This window comes from Varanus komodoensis, unplaced genomic scaffold (assembly GCF_004798865.1).
Source record: "Varanus komodoensis strain SLA01 unplaced genomic scaffold, ASM479886v1 scaffold18_1, whole genome shotgun sequence".
Classification (NCBI taxonomy): Eukaryota; Metazoa; Chordata; class Lepidosauria; order Squamata; family Varanidae; genus Varanus; species Varanus komodoensis.
The window spans coordinates 1,760,483-1,776,907 of record NW_025335548.1 but is presented as its reverse complement, the minus strand read 5'-3'; the positions used below and the strand labels follow the sequence as shown (position 1 = coordinate 1,776,907).

The 16,425-nt window shown below is 37.4% G+C and overlaps 1 protein-coding gene across 2 annotated transcripts in view; it reads right to left on the bottom strand.

Moving 5' to 3' along the window:
• AGPS (alkylglycerone phosphate synthase) overlaps positions 1 to 16,425 on the bottom strand; it is a 74,674-nt gene that overhangs the window by 19,611 nt on the left and 38,638 nt on the right. For both annotated transcript variants that reach the window (XR_006414410.1, XM_044426936.1), the window contains exons 9-14: positions 15,060 to 15,185; positions 14,465 to 14,573; positions 12,628 to 12,755; positions 10,430 to 10,481; positions 6,480 to 6,556; positions 3,967 to 4,079 (exon numbers count right to left, since the gene is read on the bottom strand). Coding sequence is in view for 1 of the 2 variants with exons in the window: in XM_044426936.1 (XP_044282871.1) it covers positions 3,967 to 4,079; positions 6,480 to 6,556; positions 10,430 to 10,481; positions 12,628 to 12,755; positions 14,465 to 14,573; positions 15,060 to 15,185 (605 nt within the window). In the remaining variant the exon portion in view is untranslated. The remainder of the gene's footprint in view (positions 1 to 3,966; positions 4,080 to 6,479; positions 6,557 to 10,429; positions 10,482 to 12,627; positions 12,756 to 14,464; positions 14,574 to 15,059; positions 15,186 to 16,425) is intronic.

Sequence of the window (16,425 nt, the reverse complement as noted above, 5' to 3'; positions counted from 1 at the left end):
TGTAACAAACCAAGGGAAACAGCTTCTTGAAATACTTCTCTATACCAAAAGATACATGAGGAGAGAAACAACATGGAATGTATTTTAGATCTGTGAACTTTACATTTTAGTAGAGATACATTTACTGGAGAAATATTAATGCAAGGGCCAGTCTAGGACATCTCTGCATAGCAGAAATATAACCCCCATATATCTATTAGCACAGCTGTTTTAAACACTTAAAGGCAAAAGTTACTATTTATTTATTTGGGATATTTCTAACCTGTCCAATCATTATGCATCTCCGGACGGCTTACAAACAAATTCAATAAATACAAAACAATTCCCCCCAAATTCCTATTTAAATATTTCTTTATATAGCACAGTTACAGTCTCCATATACAGTGGTACCTCAGCTCACGAACTTAATCCATTCCAGGACTCTGGTCACAACTCAAATTGGTCACGAGCCAAGTCAAATTTCCCCATAAAGTTCAATGTAAATAAAGTTAATCCATTCTGTAAACGTTTTATCACAAAAATTTGAAACAAAGTAACGAAGAACAACAAAGTACAGTACAATAGAGAACACCATCCTAGGTGGGGGGAAGGTTATTGTTTGGAGGAAGAGTTCAAATGATAATCGTGCGATAGCAATCGGGCATGGGGGGGATGGGCATGATGGCGATCGTGCTCATGCAGGGAAGATGGGCATGCTTGTGCTCGGGGGGGGGGGGACGGGCACGATCGCAATCATGTTCATGTGGCAGCAGGGCCACCATCGTGGTTGTCACCTAATGTGGAGTTTGTGAACTGAGGCAAAATTTTTCTGAAATTTCTGTTTGCGACCCGATTTGGTTGTGAACTGAGGCGTGTGTGAGCCAAGGTACCACTGTAGCTACCACCAATAACCAAGGTTAATACTTTTGTACATTGATTTTTCAGTCATTTTAACAGTGCTTACTACTGCAGGAGTACCAGAAAACAATCCCTATCTGTATTAGCTAAATACACCCTGTTTTCTACTGATTGGGAATGTATTACCTACTCCTTTGAGCAGTTTAAAGTGACACAACCAGCAACAGCTTACACAGCTTGTTTTGAGCATGAAGACATTTTACATTAGGTCCTATTATAAATTACAATTTATCATTAATTTGTCAAAATTAATCTTACTGAAGATCTTTATATAAAATCTGATGAAAACTGTTTCTCATGCTGTATTTTCTTTTCAACTCATGAACAGTAATGTTCTTTTAGGAAAGGAATTCAAAGCAAGATGCTCCCAACTGCAAAATTCAAGCAGAGTCCTTTCAAAAGTGTCCAAACTGATTTGACAGTTCAAATACTTGTATGATTAGTTGTGGAATAGCTAGTTAAGTAAGCACTTTCATTCAGAAAGTCAGTTCAGACTTGCTCTCAACGAGACAAGTTGAGAGCAAGTCTAATATAAGACTTGAAGTCTTATATAAGAAAGTATAATACAACAGATTTAAGATCAAATATCAATGGAAATCAATCTGATCAGCTACATTTAAAGATGACTACCAACTAGATTCCTGTGCATTCCTGGGCTTAAAAAACAAAAAGAAGCACACAAAAAGCATAGATTTGATTGAGCTTTTGGGTGACTTCCATTCATAAATCAGTTTTCATAAATGTATTAAAAATTTCCATATACCGTTTCCTCAGTACATTGCCCTCAGAATGGTTCACCAACAACCAATTATTAAAATAATATAACAGGTTTTTAAAAAACCCTATACAAGAATACCATCCCACCTAGGGAGCTAAAATATACAGGCAAGAGTTAAAGAGACTTGCAATTTGACATCAAGATGCAGACAATGCTGTTCAGCAAGGTGCAGATGACATGAGACAGACGCCTGATACCTTCCAGATATTATGGGCTACAAGTCTCATAAGCCCCAGCCAGCAGGGGCAATGGTCAAGAATTGTGGCAGATGAAGTCCAAATTATCTGAAAGGCACCAAGTTGCCTACCTTTTACCTAGCATATAGCAGTGAAAAAGTATTGTATTCTCCACGAAACTTTTAGTTACAGCCTGAAATCAAATCCCATAAGAGTACAAATGGAAAAAAGGCAGCACTTCAACTCAGATCTCTGGTGCAGTACACTTCTGTGCAAGCAGCATGATAACATGCTGTTTGGTACAGGCATGTTTCCATGTAGTGGATGCCCTCAGAGGTGTGCTGCTTGTCTAGACAGAGTGGGTTTGAACAGGCCACCACTAACGATTAAAGTTTCTTATACCTTACACTGCCACTTAGAGGACAGAACTCAAAGCCAATTGTGCCAGGACGATATAATGGCTAGAATGTTGGTCTATGGGCCTGGAAGATCAGGGTTCTAGTCCCTACCCTGCCATGGAGCTCACTGAATGACTCTGAGTCCATCACAGACTCTCAGTCCAACCCATCTCACAAGGTTGTTGTGGTGAGGATGAAATGGGGAGGCGGAGAACCTTGTAATCCACCTTGGGTTCCTTGCGAGAGGAAGAAAGGTAGGGCATAACTGTAATGCAATATACTAACAACAACCAAGACAGGTAGTCTGCCATGATCACAGCTATTTATGGACAGCCACTGCTCCAGGGAGCATAGCAGGATTCTTGACTATGTTGCTCTCCCTTTCGGTTCCCCTTGAAGACTGAGAATGAACAGAGACACAGAAAGTGCCAGGAAAACAGGTACTTGCTGTATGCCTGGCTTTGAGTTCCTTTGCTAGACTATCAAGAATTAGAGTGAAGAGTTTGTTTTCAAACTGAATTTTATTGTCAACTACTTTAAACACCTTTTTTGCAGAAAGGTGGGATATAAATTTATTAATTAAATAAATCTGCCTTTTGAATTAGTAGTTCTAAAAGACAACAGTGGTTGTCTATCCTAGCTCCCTCCTTATGGTCAAACTTCAAGACCAGAAGACACAAAAAAGTATAATAGAACAAAAATGTGCAGTAGGAAAGCTTCTAAAAATATGGTAGGGCAACTTCTAAATTTTAACTGCAAAACTCTTATTAACTGCTTATTAATATCCAGATAGTTTCTATATCTCAGAAGATACTGTACTCCCTTCTCTTTCTCCTGCTTAACATCTGTATTTACTGCCTTTCTGAAAGGACATTTTGATCTTTATATAGGATAGCAATGTATAAAACTGGGAAGGTAAACCTTGTAAGTGCTGAATCCAATGCAAAGTTAGTGAACCCATGAAGGAGAATTAGCATTTGCAAAAGGTCTGATGGAAATGACCACTGTAAACAAATCTCACTAATAATTTGTTTAAATGGGAAATAAAGTTGTGACCCAGACAAATACCTTCACCATGGTTTCATTGACCAGTCTTGTAATCAATCAAACCAGATGGACACAAACCATCCCATCATTACTCAGCTTGTTATTAAAGTGAAATGCTTTTTGTTTCTCTGTAACAGCACAGAGTAATCAGTGACAGGAGGTGGGGTACATATAATTAATCAAGTTCTGTTGATTAAAGACAATTTCCTTTTTAAAACAAGCTTGCTTGAGTCACAGTTCTAGTCAATAAGGCACAGTATTATACTTTAATCTACCAAACACTGTTCTACCTTATTGTGCTAAGGCTTGTTTGTTTAGTGTCACAAAGTCACTTTCCTTAGAGAGAAGCTGAAAAATTAAAGCTTTTAAATAGCAATGGCTCTAGTTGGATCATGGAGAAGTCTGTCAGTCCCTGCAAAAGTATATGCTAAAGCAAATTCAGGTACTTTGAATGTCATATTTCAGCTGCAATTCCACAAACTGAGTAATGAATTTTTTTAGTTAAGTTTTTATGATTTCATTCTCAATTTTTGAAATAGCCCACTATTACTGAGAAACCACAGTTTTACCAACAGTATTCATAAATGTCTACTTCTTAGTTCAACTCCACAAACATATTTGACTTTAGGACACCATTAAATATAAAATATGAAGCTTTCAAAAATCATACCCAAATTTTGAAGCAATATCATACACTTGTTTTTCATGCTGAAGGACCTTCTCTCTGTCTCCTTCAAAAAGTAAGGTAGCAACACATAAAAGATGGGGATCAAACCCTTTGAACTGTAAAAAGAAGGGCATTTCCATTACGTTTTGTTAACACACAGGCCACCATTTATTTCAGTTTATCTACCACAGTTAGGTCATTTACAATATATTCATTTTCAGTAGGTACTTTTGTTAAGTACAATATGATGCCACAAAGGCAGATACAGAAGCATTTTAGGTGATGATGCTGGTAATATAAAGCAGACTGTCAACTTATTCTTTGGGTAGGATGCCTGCTTCTGATCAGGAGTAATTCTGATCACAATTCTGCTCCTGTTTCAGCCCATGTTTTGAATGAAGTTTATATTTTCTCTTGGAATATGCTAAGCAGTAACAGACATACATAAAAACACTAGTGTTTGATTAATGAGGACACTTTATTTAAGAATAAATACTTATTCCCTTGATCTATAGTATGTGTTGATGCACCCAGTCTGAGTTAATACAACTGCAGGGTTTATTCAGACATATAACAGACTGAAGATGATGCACACATTCTGCTATTGCAGGATATTTGCATACAATCCAGGCTGCAAGGTCATGTTACCTCTCCTCACCATTGCCTTTGCAATGAAATCCCATGCCTCATCCTCATCCCTGTTTTTAAAATAGCATCTGCTCCTCTCCAGTCACCTAGCACGATCATCCATTCTTCAAAAATGCTCAACGAATCTCACAGACTACAGCCAGCAGCTGCTTCAGGTGCCATTTCAGAGTCATGAAGGACAGGAGAAGTGCTGGAGATGGGGAAATGTGCCAGTCAGCACAAACTTAATATTGGGCAATATTCTGGCACTTTAGTCTTTGAGCATCTAGCATATAGACACTAATGCTTTGATTACTAAGATTTAGTTATCATTACTTACAAAATATTACTTACTAGTCAACATACTGAAAACTGAATAATCAGTCACTTGGAGAATAATATTTTAAAGATATTAAAACCTCTTTTGGGCCTTCATTTCACGTATGTGTGTATGTTGTTATCCTTCACTAAGATTTGAAGTTATTCTGCCCATAAAAGGGCACTGTCATACATAAGTCTCCACATTGTGGTGCTGAGTGTTTGACTAGGGACCTGGAAGATCCAGGTGCTGGTCCTTCCTCAGCCATGAAGCTGACTGAGTGATTTTGGGCCAGTTGCTCACTCAAGCTAGACTATCTCACCAGGTGGTTCTTATGAGGATCAAACGGAGCTATGTAAAAGCCACATCAGAAGAGGAAAAAAGACAAGGTATAAATGCTATATAGCAACACTAACATTTGCCCCCATCTCCCTTATACAACCTCCAAATATAGCTACCCCCCTTTTAATTGCATCTTTAGTGACTTCTTTTAGAGATGTTATCTAAGTGCTTATACAAGAAGCACATTTCAAAGTGAAATGGCACACATTTAGAAGTTTGTTACTTAAGATGTTGTTGTCAAGCAAGTCTAAAAATTCAGAAACGAAAAATATCCATAGCTGAAGTGTTGTAAACATCCATCATGTTATATTCTGCCATCATTTAACTTTATACATCAATGCCATATGGAGGCTTCTGATAAGGACTCAACATTTATCCTCTGAAGACAATGAAATTAATTTGACTCTGAAATTCTTAATTCCAGCTGTTTTGCTTTGGCTGCTAAATTTAATTGGGGCATACTAAGAAACAATCACTAGGAGCAGATGCTGGGGTTGAGATGCTTCTCTTCCTTCAGAGCAGATCCACAGGATCTTTCTGACAGACTTAGGAGAACCCACATTCAGATGTATGTAGGATTTTCTCACATAAAAACTGATCCCAACTGATTCCCCCCAACCTTTTAGACTTCAATTCCCATCAGACCTAGCATCATGGTCAGGAATGCTAGTTTAAAACCCTGGAGAGCACCAGATTGGGGAAGACTGTTCTATTTTCTTTTTATTTGTATTCTACATTTTTAACAATAAAAATGCTTATAATAATAAACTTGATTAAAGCAGTTATAAAACACATGCATCAAAACACAACTAAAATCAACAACATTAAAACAGTGTGATAGACTTCACACTTCTCTTTCACTACTTACTCTGCGCTACTCTGAACTAAAAGGGCCCAGAGGCATCACACCTGGAACCTGCTCTTCCCTATCGGTGCATAATTTCCTACTTTGCCTTTGAATGCAAGCATTCAAACCAAATCTGATAAACATTAGTACAAAAGATGGTTTTATAGAAAGGACTGAAATTTCACAGCAGTCAAATACTTTTTCTTTTTACTGAGTCGGAGCTAGGTACAATATGAATTCAGGAATTAGGAAGGGGGAAGGGAGATAAAAAGAGGTAATTCACATTTTCTACAGTACCACCTTGCTTCAAAAGAATGTGAAAGAATGAGTCAAAACCTTTTAAAATTTGTATCTGATAATATTGAGACTAAAATTAAATACCTTTGTGATGTAGAATTTTTTCAACCCATCCAAAAGTGATGTAAAAATGGAAGCAACCTGTGGTTTAAGAGCATGTCCTTGGCAGGGGGATGGAGAAAGAAATTTGTAAGACAAAGCAATATTAAAAGTTCAGACTTTTAATCAGGGAATGATTGAAAGGGTTGAGCTTAAAACATTTGTTTACTATTGAGTGTTCTACTTCCTAACAATACACATTTCCAGTACATAATTAATAGCAATTTAAGGAAATTAAGCAAATGCCAATCTTGCAAACTAAGAACAACCATATAGTTTCATTCTTTGGATGCACACAGATGTGCTACAAACACAGAGGCATGTGATTCGCTGGGCTACCTTCTCCCACCTCGACACTGGAAATGACATGGCTATATGCTTCCAGTTCCAACACTAATTTAGTCCCCAAATTCCTACTTTTCCCACTGCTCTGGTGGATTATCTGTTTTTGTTTAAATGCCACTTCCATGTTCATGTATTTAAAGTTAACAGATTTAAAAAAAAAAAAAAACCAAACTCCCAGGGCTTTTAAAAGCTGAAAGCCGCTATTAGCCTTTTTGGGTGGCATCATCAGTTTTACGGACAGCATCATGTACATCTGGCTTCTACTGCAAATTAACAGAACTGTTTTCCACATATTTTATCAAGGAATGAAGAATGGGCGCCTGCCTAAAAAGCTGAGAAACCTCCACAGTCACCCATTTCCTGTTTTTCAGAAAGTCTGTTCATGCTTCTTGTTAATCATGGACAGCAATACACAAAGTTTAAGAAGCAGTCTGTTAACCTTCATGCAAAAGCCTCTATGCATTTCTGATTATACAAAACATTGTGTAATGTATAGCCAGAGCCTGAATTTGATTACCATGTATCGCTGTGATCAAAAAAAGGGAGAGACAAGTGTAGTGTGAGCCTTTTGCTTCTTGGTGGTTTTCAGTACCATTGACCATAGTATCTTTCTGGACAGGGTGTATAGGCTGGGAGTTGGAGATACTGTATTGCAGTGGTTCTACTGCCTGGATGTCCAGAAGGTGGTGCTGGGAGGATCACTGCTCTATGCTTTGGTAGCTTGGCTATGGGATACCACGGGGATCTCTTCTACATCTACATGAAACTGCTGGGCGAGGTACTACAGAGGTGTGGGCTGGTGCTACCAACACATGGATGACACTGAGTTCTAACTTTCCTTTTCATCAAATCCAACTGAGGCAGTGGCTGTTTTAAATTGGAGCCTAGATGCAACAATGGTAGGGATAACAGCCAATACAGACTCAGATGACAAGAAGCTACTCTTAGTGTTTCATTTGTCTAGCTAAGAGATATTCAACTCGTTCTAGAGGGGGCTAAACTCTCTCTAAAGGATCAGGTTTATAGTTTGAGGATGCTCTTGGATCCAGCATTGTCAGTGGCATGGAGCACTTTTTACCTGCTTAGGCTGAAATACTAAGTAAATCCTTATCTAGATGGAGATGGCCTAGCTCCGGTCAGCCATGCTCCGAAAGCCTCTCGTCTGCATTACTGCAATGTGTTGTACATGAGATTGCCTTTGAAAACAGTCCAGAAACTTCAGCTGGTCCAAAACAGGGCAGTCAGATTATAAAGAAGGACTGGCCAATGTGATCATTTTGGGTCAGCACTTTAACCTTTGCACTCTCTGCCAGTCCATGTCTTAACCGGATTCCAAGTGCTGGTATTAAAAGTACTAAAAGGCTTGGGACCTTCTGGAGAACCCCCTGTCAAACAGAGACTGCTGGGTGGCTATTAAGAAGAGAGACTTTTTTTGTTGTGGCACCGCTACTGTGGAATGAACAGGATCACCTGTCACCTATATTGTACTCATTCCAGTGGTAGGTGAAAAGCACTTTTCCCTTGAATTTTAGTCCCACAGTCTTCTGTTCTCTTAAATCTATTGCACTGTATTAGGGCTATTGTAGTCTTGGATGCTTATATCATATTTTATCATGTTGTATTTTACAGTTTTCATTGTGAACTGCCCAGAAAGCTGACTATTGGGCAGTACAGAAATGAAATAAACATTCCTTTAGAGACCATTTTATATAAAAATTAATAGAGGTATAAACCAAAATTGTTATTGTGGAGCATCTTCTTTTCCCCTAAATGCTTTCTGGTTATTTCAGATTAAGAGCTATCACAACTCCTTCTGCTTCAGAGGTGCCTCAGTAGAAATACTGAGATTTTTACCCAATCACATATCACTTTTGGTTTGTACTATCTTGCTTTCCTGTCAGGGCTGAATTGAGATTGAGCTTTTTCCCATGAAACCTGGCAGCCATCATATGAGCACACCAGGAAACTTTTCTTGCTTGCTGCTACCACCTTCTACTGTGAGGACAAACCATAAAAGGTATATGAACAGTAACCAATACAACTCTAGTCTGCTAATTGTCAGCCAAAAATGTGTTTATTCAATCTACTTTATATTCCAAAAGGACTCTGAATTTATCAAGTAAGAGAGCAAACTAACAAATGAGAAGTATTACTAAAAGATATTCAACTCACAAGGTGTTGATTAGACCCATAAGCTTTTGGACGAACTAGCTATAATGATTAAGGTTTGCTTTTTGGTGTATTTGTTCTTTAACTGGGTGACAAACTTAAACAAACTATAAAGTGCTCATAGATAAATTATGAGTTTTAATTAAGGGCACAATTCTATACATGTTTTAAAAGAAAAGAGCACGACAACTCCCCAGCTAGCCTCTCTGGGACTTTCTTCTGTCAAAACATGCATAGGATTACACCCAAAACGTACAGAAATTTTCATTTGAATAAGCCACTTGTGTTGGAGAACTAAGCTTATTCTATTTTTATAAGGTGCATATATCATCTTAGACATAATTTTCTCCTTACTTTTATTAAATGTGTTGTTTGTTTTAGAACGTATCCCTTATTTGATGTCAGTATTTTAACTGATTAACAAATAACTCAATATAGCAATCCTAATTTTGTCAGATAATTTTAACAGTATTAACATGTTTTATAAACTACTTAAGGATCTGGAGGCAGAATAAGGCAAGCAAAATAACTGGATAAGGAGCCAGCTTGCACCTTCAAAAAAGGCTTATTTAAATCACAGCATGTGCTACACACAATTTGAATAATCACTGTCTGGGCATGGATTTTTTGTCATCTAAATCAAGGCAGCATGGCTTTTAGGAAGGTGAAACAAGCTTCCAATCATGCAACAGCCAATGATTCTTGCAAAGTTCTGTCGCCTCCAACAAGCCATGCTGCTGGGGGTTCAGTGGACATAAGCTGCACTCAGGTGGCGATTATTCAAATCATACCCAACACACACCTAGCATACTTCTTAAATTAAATAAAGCACTTATTAAATAAACAGCTTATTCTCATTGTGCATGCCAAGCCAAAATATCAGTATATGTCCGTTTATAATCTGTGATCAAAGGCACAAAAGACAGGAATCCCTTAATCATGTTAAGGAATTAGAAATAAATTGCTGATTATGTATTCCCTCCCTCTAAACCCTAAAAATGCAGCACTGGAATCAGTCAAGTCTAGCATCAATGAAGACATAACTCACCATCTAAAGACCTACTTGGGCAGGCCCAAAATGGAATTTCTGACTTATGACAGCAGGAAAGTTACCTCATTTTGAAAGCAGTTCGCTAAGAACCACAGAATGCTGTTGTTCAAGAAGCATCAGCTCAAGGCCCCTTTTAGGTCTAGTCATTTCATTTCTGGACTTTGGCTATAACACTGAACCATCCTTACTGGCATGAGGCACAGGGCAGGGATGGGGGCAGAACTGGTATATGGGAAATGACTCTGGGAAGAATGAGGCATGCATTCTTGTGTCCCCTTTCCAGTTCCTTAAACTTGGTTAAGAGATTCCTGCTATCAAGATCAGTTAATGCTTAAAAACACTAACCCTGAATAAAATTAGTAAAACTTACCAAACTGAAACTGTTCATTGTCCATGAGGCGAATAGATGCAGGAGCACATCGCTATAAACAGACAAGTTACATAAGAATACAAAATACCAATGGAAAATACAGCATGGAAACAAGTATTTTTGTAGCGTAGTATTAAAGCTATGGTTTGCTTTTGGGTAAACTTACAAAGAACATTGAACGCTCAGGTTTGGACATCATGGAAACAAGTTATGAATGCAATATTGTAGAACGTTGGACACTGGAAGTAGCTCATGAGCAACCAGCAAGCCTGGTTGAAAGTTGCCCTTATGACTGAAGAAGGCCATTGATAATGTCACAACATGATAGAAAAAGTTAGATTTAACAGTGTCAGTAACCAGAAAAAACAGAAATTCACAATTTTTCTGGGAAAGAAGTTTTACTTAGGAAGGTTTCTGAAGTCTCTAGCTTTAAAAACATGTACATTGCCCAAAAGATGTCCAAAGAATTGCATACAGCTTGTATAAACAGGTAAAGATGTGCAGACAGATATGCATGCCCTTTGGTATAACAGCAGGAACCCAGGTACTAATAATTTTGCAAAGGGGAAATAACAGAAAAACCATGGAAAGAAAACAGAATAGATGACTGATGGAAGATTTCAGTGACAGAAGAATATAAGAGGGCTAGGGAACAGATAAAAGGAAGGATAAAATATGTTAGTCTTTACAAATAAGAATTGTGTTGATTCAGAGATGCCTTCATAGTCTTTCTGTCCTACAATGGTATTTCTGGCCCATTCCTCTCCACTGCGGCAACCTTTATTCCCCTGAAAAGCCATTCCTGTGGGTCATGGAGCAGTATGGAATGTGCAGTGGGAACTGGCGCAGGAAGTGGCAGAAATCAGTGAGGAATTATAGCAACACCTTTCAGAAGTGCCTTCCTTCCATTTATCAACATGATATAGACTTGCTCTATGACTTGGTTCACCTCTAACAGCAGCAATTCTTGCATTTAATCTAGGAACTGCCAGGAACAAGCAGAGTGCAAAAGCCTTTCCAGCTTTTACATAACAACCCAAGAATGTCCTGTTCTTGGCTGTTTTCATGATATGCAAACCTGAAAGTTCAGGTATGTATATGGGTTAACCAAGCCTGAGTTAGATTAACAACAAACCATGGGTTAACTCTGGCTTGTTTGTTCCATTAACAATCCTGAATCTCTTGATTTCATGTGTCACAAATCTATCAAATTATTTTGCTTTTATAATAATGACTTAATTGAATTTAATGGTAGAAACAACACCTCTTCCAAATTTCAGCATTTGTTAACATCCCCTTCCCCTCTTTATCCCCCCTCCATCAAACATTACATATCTCCTTATGTTTGTGATACTGTTCAATACACCAAAATGAGATTAAAAGATTGAGTGGCATTCTGCCCTTGGGTGTAATAAGTGCAACTCTTTTGTAAAGATGGCAATATTTTTTCTGTTCAGCTACACAGGGAAAATTTCCTATATATCCTGCTACAACTTCAGGTACAACACTGACACAAAATGAGGCAATTCTTTAACTCCAGTATTCAAGCTAACCCGTCAACAGTAGTAAAATAGCACGTTTCATCCAAAATATTCTGCTTGCATTTCAGTGATACAAGAACTGTGCTTTAAAGATAACTCTTGATTTTACATCTACCCAACTTCTGATGCCACCTCATCAACTTGCTGCTTTCACCAGCCCAAGAACTCCAAGAGAAAGGAGACGTTTGGGAATAGTCACATTTCATACTTTAACTGGCACAGATTGAAAGATATATAGGATGCTGGCAATACCATTTTTTGTGTAGAAAATAGGATGGATCTAGATTTTTCTAGAACAAATCCACTGAACTGAATGGCATTTAAGTATGGCTAACTTAAGTCCTAATGATTTCAATGTGTGTACTTTAAGTTATGACTAGGTCTGAATCCAATTCAGTGTATTTAAACCAACAGGATAGAAAAGTTTCTCTCTCTCTTTTAAAGTATCAGGAATGCAACCCACAGAAATGCAAGATTTTAATATTAAATTTAGCCATCTACAAGAGGCTGCATAGGACACTTCCCCTTTAGCACATGTCTTAGCTTCAAAGAAGTAAGTGGAGCAGAGCATTAGCATGCCATCTAGTGAAGGCATCTGGATACTGCTATTTCTTTTAAAGTGCAATGAAATACAACTTGAAGATAAGGTTACTTTACCTGCTTTGCTACTTCTCTTAAACAGGCAACCCCTCTTTCAAAGTTTGGAAATACTACAGAGCCATATTTTTGATATTCAGGAACTGGTCGAATTTTTATCGTAACTTCTGTTACCACTCCAAGGGTTCCTTTACAAAAAGAGAAAAATACTCATTTTGGCACTGCAGCTGAAAGAGCTACAAGATGTTATTTTGTAGGCAAAGGCCAGAATCCTTGTACCTTCCACCCACCTGAAATCATTTCTCTTAAATTAACTTTGAACACCACATGGGAGTTTAATTCAGTTTTATGTATTTCCTATACCTGAACCTCTGAATGGTTAATACAATATTACTCAAATGATGAGAATTTGGCTTCTAATTGCAGAAATATCTCAGTTTGAAATATTAAATCATAGAGTTTTAACTAACTATACACCACTGCAGGATCAGTTTTCTTAACATTAAAATGCAATATTTAAGATCCTGGTACAGAGACAGTTATAACTGAGACTTAACATGAGAAGTCTAACCATATAATTGTCAAAGCATTTGGTATACTGGATATTTTCTGCAGATGTGCTTTCCCAGAATCAGTACTGAAAGCTATTAGTTAGCATGGCTGAATATCAAGCAAAGCATCTAAAAATTATTTGTAATATTATTACTGGGTGCTATAGTTCATGTCTATAAAAAGAATGGATATCAAGATACAAAGGAGAGATGTCCAATTTTGTCATGGAAAAAAGTGAGCAAGGGTGCATGTGACTGGGGAACAAATGGAAGAGTGCCATCCAGACCTAAAGGGCGGAAGGGTCACACAAATGAGCAGAAACCATATGAAGGTGCTCACAGTTAAGAGATGTTGCCTCTTATGTTCCAAAATTGCTGAATAGTTAATTTCAGCCAACATCAGGAAGACACCAAATACATTGACTGAATTAAGATATCAGATATGTTTAAGAAAATTAACAAAGTCATGTCTTGAGAGAGATAAACCAGAACTGGAGAAAGGGGTTGCAAGACTGGGCAGTATGCAAGACTGCATGAGCAGACATGTACTGGTATGATGAGAATTTCTCCTTCCCTCAATCCTGCATGTGCAGCAGCTTTGGTTTTGCTTCTACTTGGGCATCAGTCTTTCTCAGGTAAAATCTTCCTGGCACTGCCTTAGTTAACTCATGTAAAAACAGTCCTTTTCTGACCAAAAGACAAGTTTTAGCCATGATAGAATGGTTAAATTTGAATTATCTAACAAAGCTTTAAGAGTGAGCATGCTTATTTGTATGTCTTACATTCTCAATACTAGGCATATGCATTGGGAGCATAATAGACTAAAGGTGTTTTGCAACGTTCTTGAAGCCACTGGGATGCTTTGGAGATTGTCAAGAAGCAAAAAAAAAAAAACCAAAATGAGAAAATGAATGGAATTAAGGGCACAAATTCTAGATATCAAAGTCTAGGCCATTATAATTGCACTGAAGACAAGCAATAAAACTGAGAGGCAGCCAAAACAGCATAATCCAGTGCATGTTTATTTAGAAGTCTTCATCTTCACGGGGCTTACTTCCTAGTAAGTGTGTTTAGGATTACAACCTAACATCCATTAGAAACAGAATTAACTAAAAGGCAGCATCAATTTATCACTGCCCCAAGAAAATATAGTGGTGTCTTATAAATATTGACTGTTGTGGCACATCACACAGGTCTACTGCTGCATGGTATGAAAGATGAATGATAGTCAGATGCACAGAAAGAAGAGGCCTTGTTCCTTAAGGGAAGGTCTAAGAAAGTTCTGTGTTAGTGATGGAGATTCCAGAGGTTCTCAAACAAACGCTGCGATTCTACTTTAATTATACCTTCAGACCCTAAAATGAAATGATGGATGTCAGGTCCTGTTGACATACGTGGTCCTTGACAGCTTTTTTGTATTACACCTCTTGGGGTTACCATTTTTATATGAACCACCTGTATAAAATAGAATAGTCTCAGTTACAAATAAATGGAAATATATAAAAGCATGCTAATATATCAAATCAATAAAGCATCCTTAGTCTATACTGAAATTTACCACTGCTAGAAGCCACTAAAACACTCCAAAATAAGCTGACACAGAAGCTTAGTGTATTATAATAAAAAAACCCAACTACCTCCCTTAATTCATTTGCACCAAACCCCAAAAGAGTGTGGGGTAGACAAAAGATGGTACAAATAATTTACCTGCCTTTAATATTTGTATCATTCTCTATTCAAAAGGTAATTTTATCCAACATTTAAAGCTTAAGTGCTGCATTATGCAAAAAAAATTTCAAAACTATTTTTGATATCTCAGAACAGCTAATGTTTTCTATTACTGAGCAAAACATGAGGAACAATACTAAGTACTGACAGGCTGTAGCAAGATCACTTGCTGGAATACTAGAAAGAAATTTTAAAAACTATGAAGAAGTTTACCAGGTCCTCAATGTTCCCATAAATATTCTTTTTCATGCCAGATGCTCGTGTTGCCACCCATCCTCCAAGGGTACTGAATTCCATTGAATCGGGTTCATGGCCCGTACAGTAACCACTATCACCCAGCTAAACATAAGATAGAATAAGCCATTATTTGTAACAGTTTTTAAAGAGCATTCAACTTTCACTGCAAAATTTAGTTTTGTAAATGCACACTTAACTATCAGCAGATAGTAGATACTGCTATCTTTGACCAATATAATTACATTTGTTTCTAAGTGACTTTGATTAACACAGCTATTCTATGGTGGTATACAGTAATTTTTGCTAATCAGTTTTCTCCATGTAATCATCTTTCAGTACCAAAGCGCCTGCAGTCACAAAAGTTTGCTGCAAGAATTCTGTGTGTATCTATGCAGCTCATACTGAAACTGTTGAAGACTATGTAGTGACATGTACATAGGAAATATTTGCATGAAGGCAAAGAACAGGAAAAAAACATGATGTGAACTGAAGGTATAAAGCAGTATGCCTTAAGCATACCTGTAAAATCTGGCCTTATTTATAACCATGCTTACAAAACTGTAAAGAAAATTCTATAGAACACAGTAATTGCATTCACATGTAATAATAATCAGGGTATCTCCTGATATGTATTTACCAATCACGCATCAGTTTAAAAATCAATGATTTGTCACAACTGGGAAAGAGCGGACACGCTACCTACTGCATGCCTACATTTTCCAAATTCACAAACCACGATCAGATCCTTCATAGGTTGTGGAGCATGACATCCAAACTCTGACCAAACTGTTATGTAAAAACTAAGTAACCCAGTCACGGTGTTTGGATAACTCAATTTTTAATTGTTGTTAAAAACTCAAGGTTAAATCATGGTAGAGAATTTGCATGTAATCCCCCCATTCAACAACCACCTATAATTCAACAACTCATGCTTAAGGTAGTCATAATGACAAAACTTTATGTAATTATGGGTTGATGATACTTGCAAAGCATTTTAAATTGTTTGTGGGTTCTTTCAGCAGGTTAAGGATACAAGAGTGGCCATCCTCTCTACATCTTAAAACTACAGTGCTGCATATACAGTTGGGTTACATGAAAGGAATTGACAAAGGAAAGAGAAACAACTCAGGACTGAGAAAACAAAGCACAATTTGTCTGTCTGATAGACAAACCTTGGTTAGGACAATTCATGGTTTAAATAAACTGTGGGATAATGTTAGGTGCCAATGGGGTCAATGTTGCTAAAGAAAAACAACTAAACAATTTCACTAACAATAAAGCACATTATTTTATGGTACTGTTATGGTATTTGCAACTGGGCTGTAGAAATCCTGAACTGTTC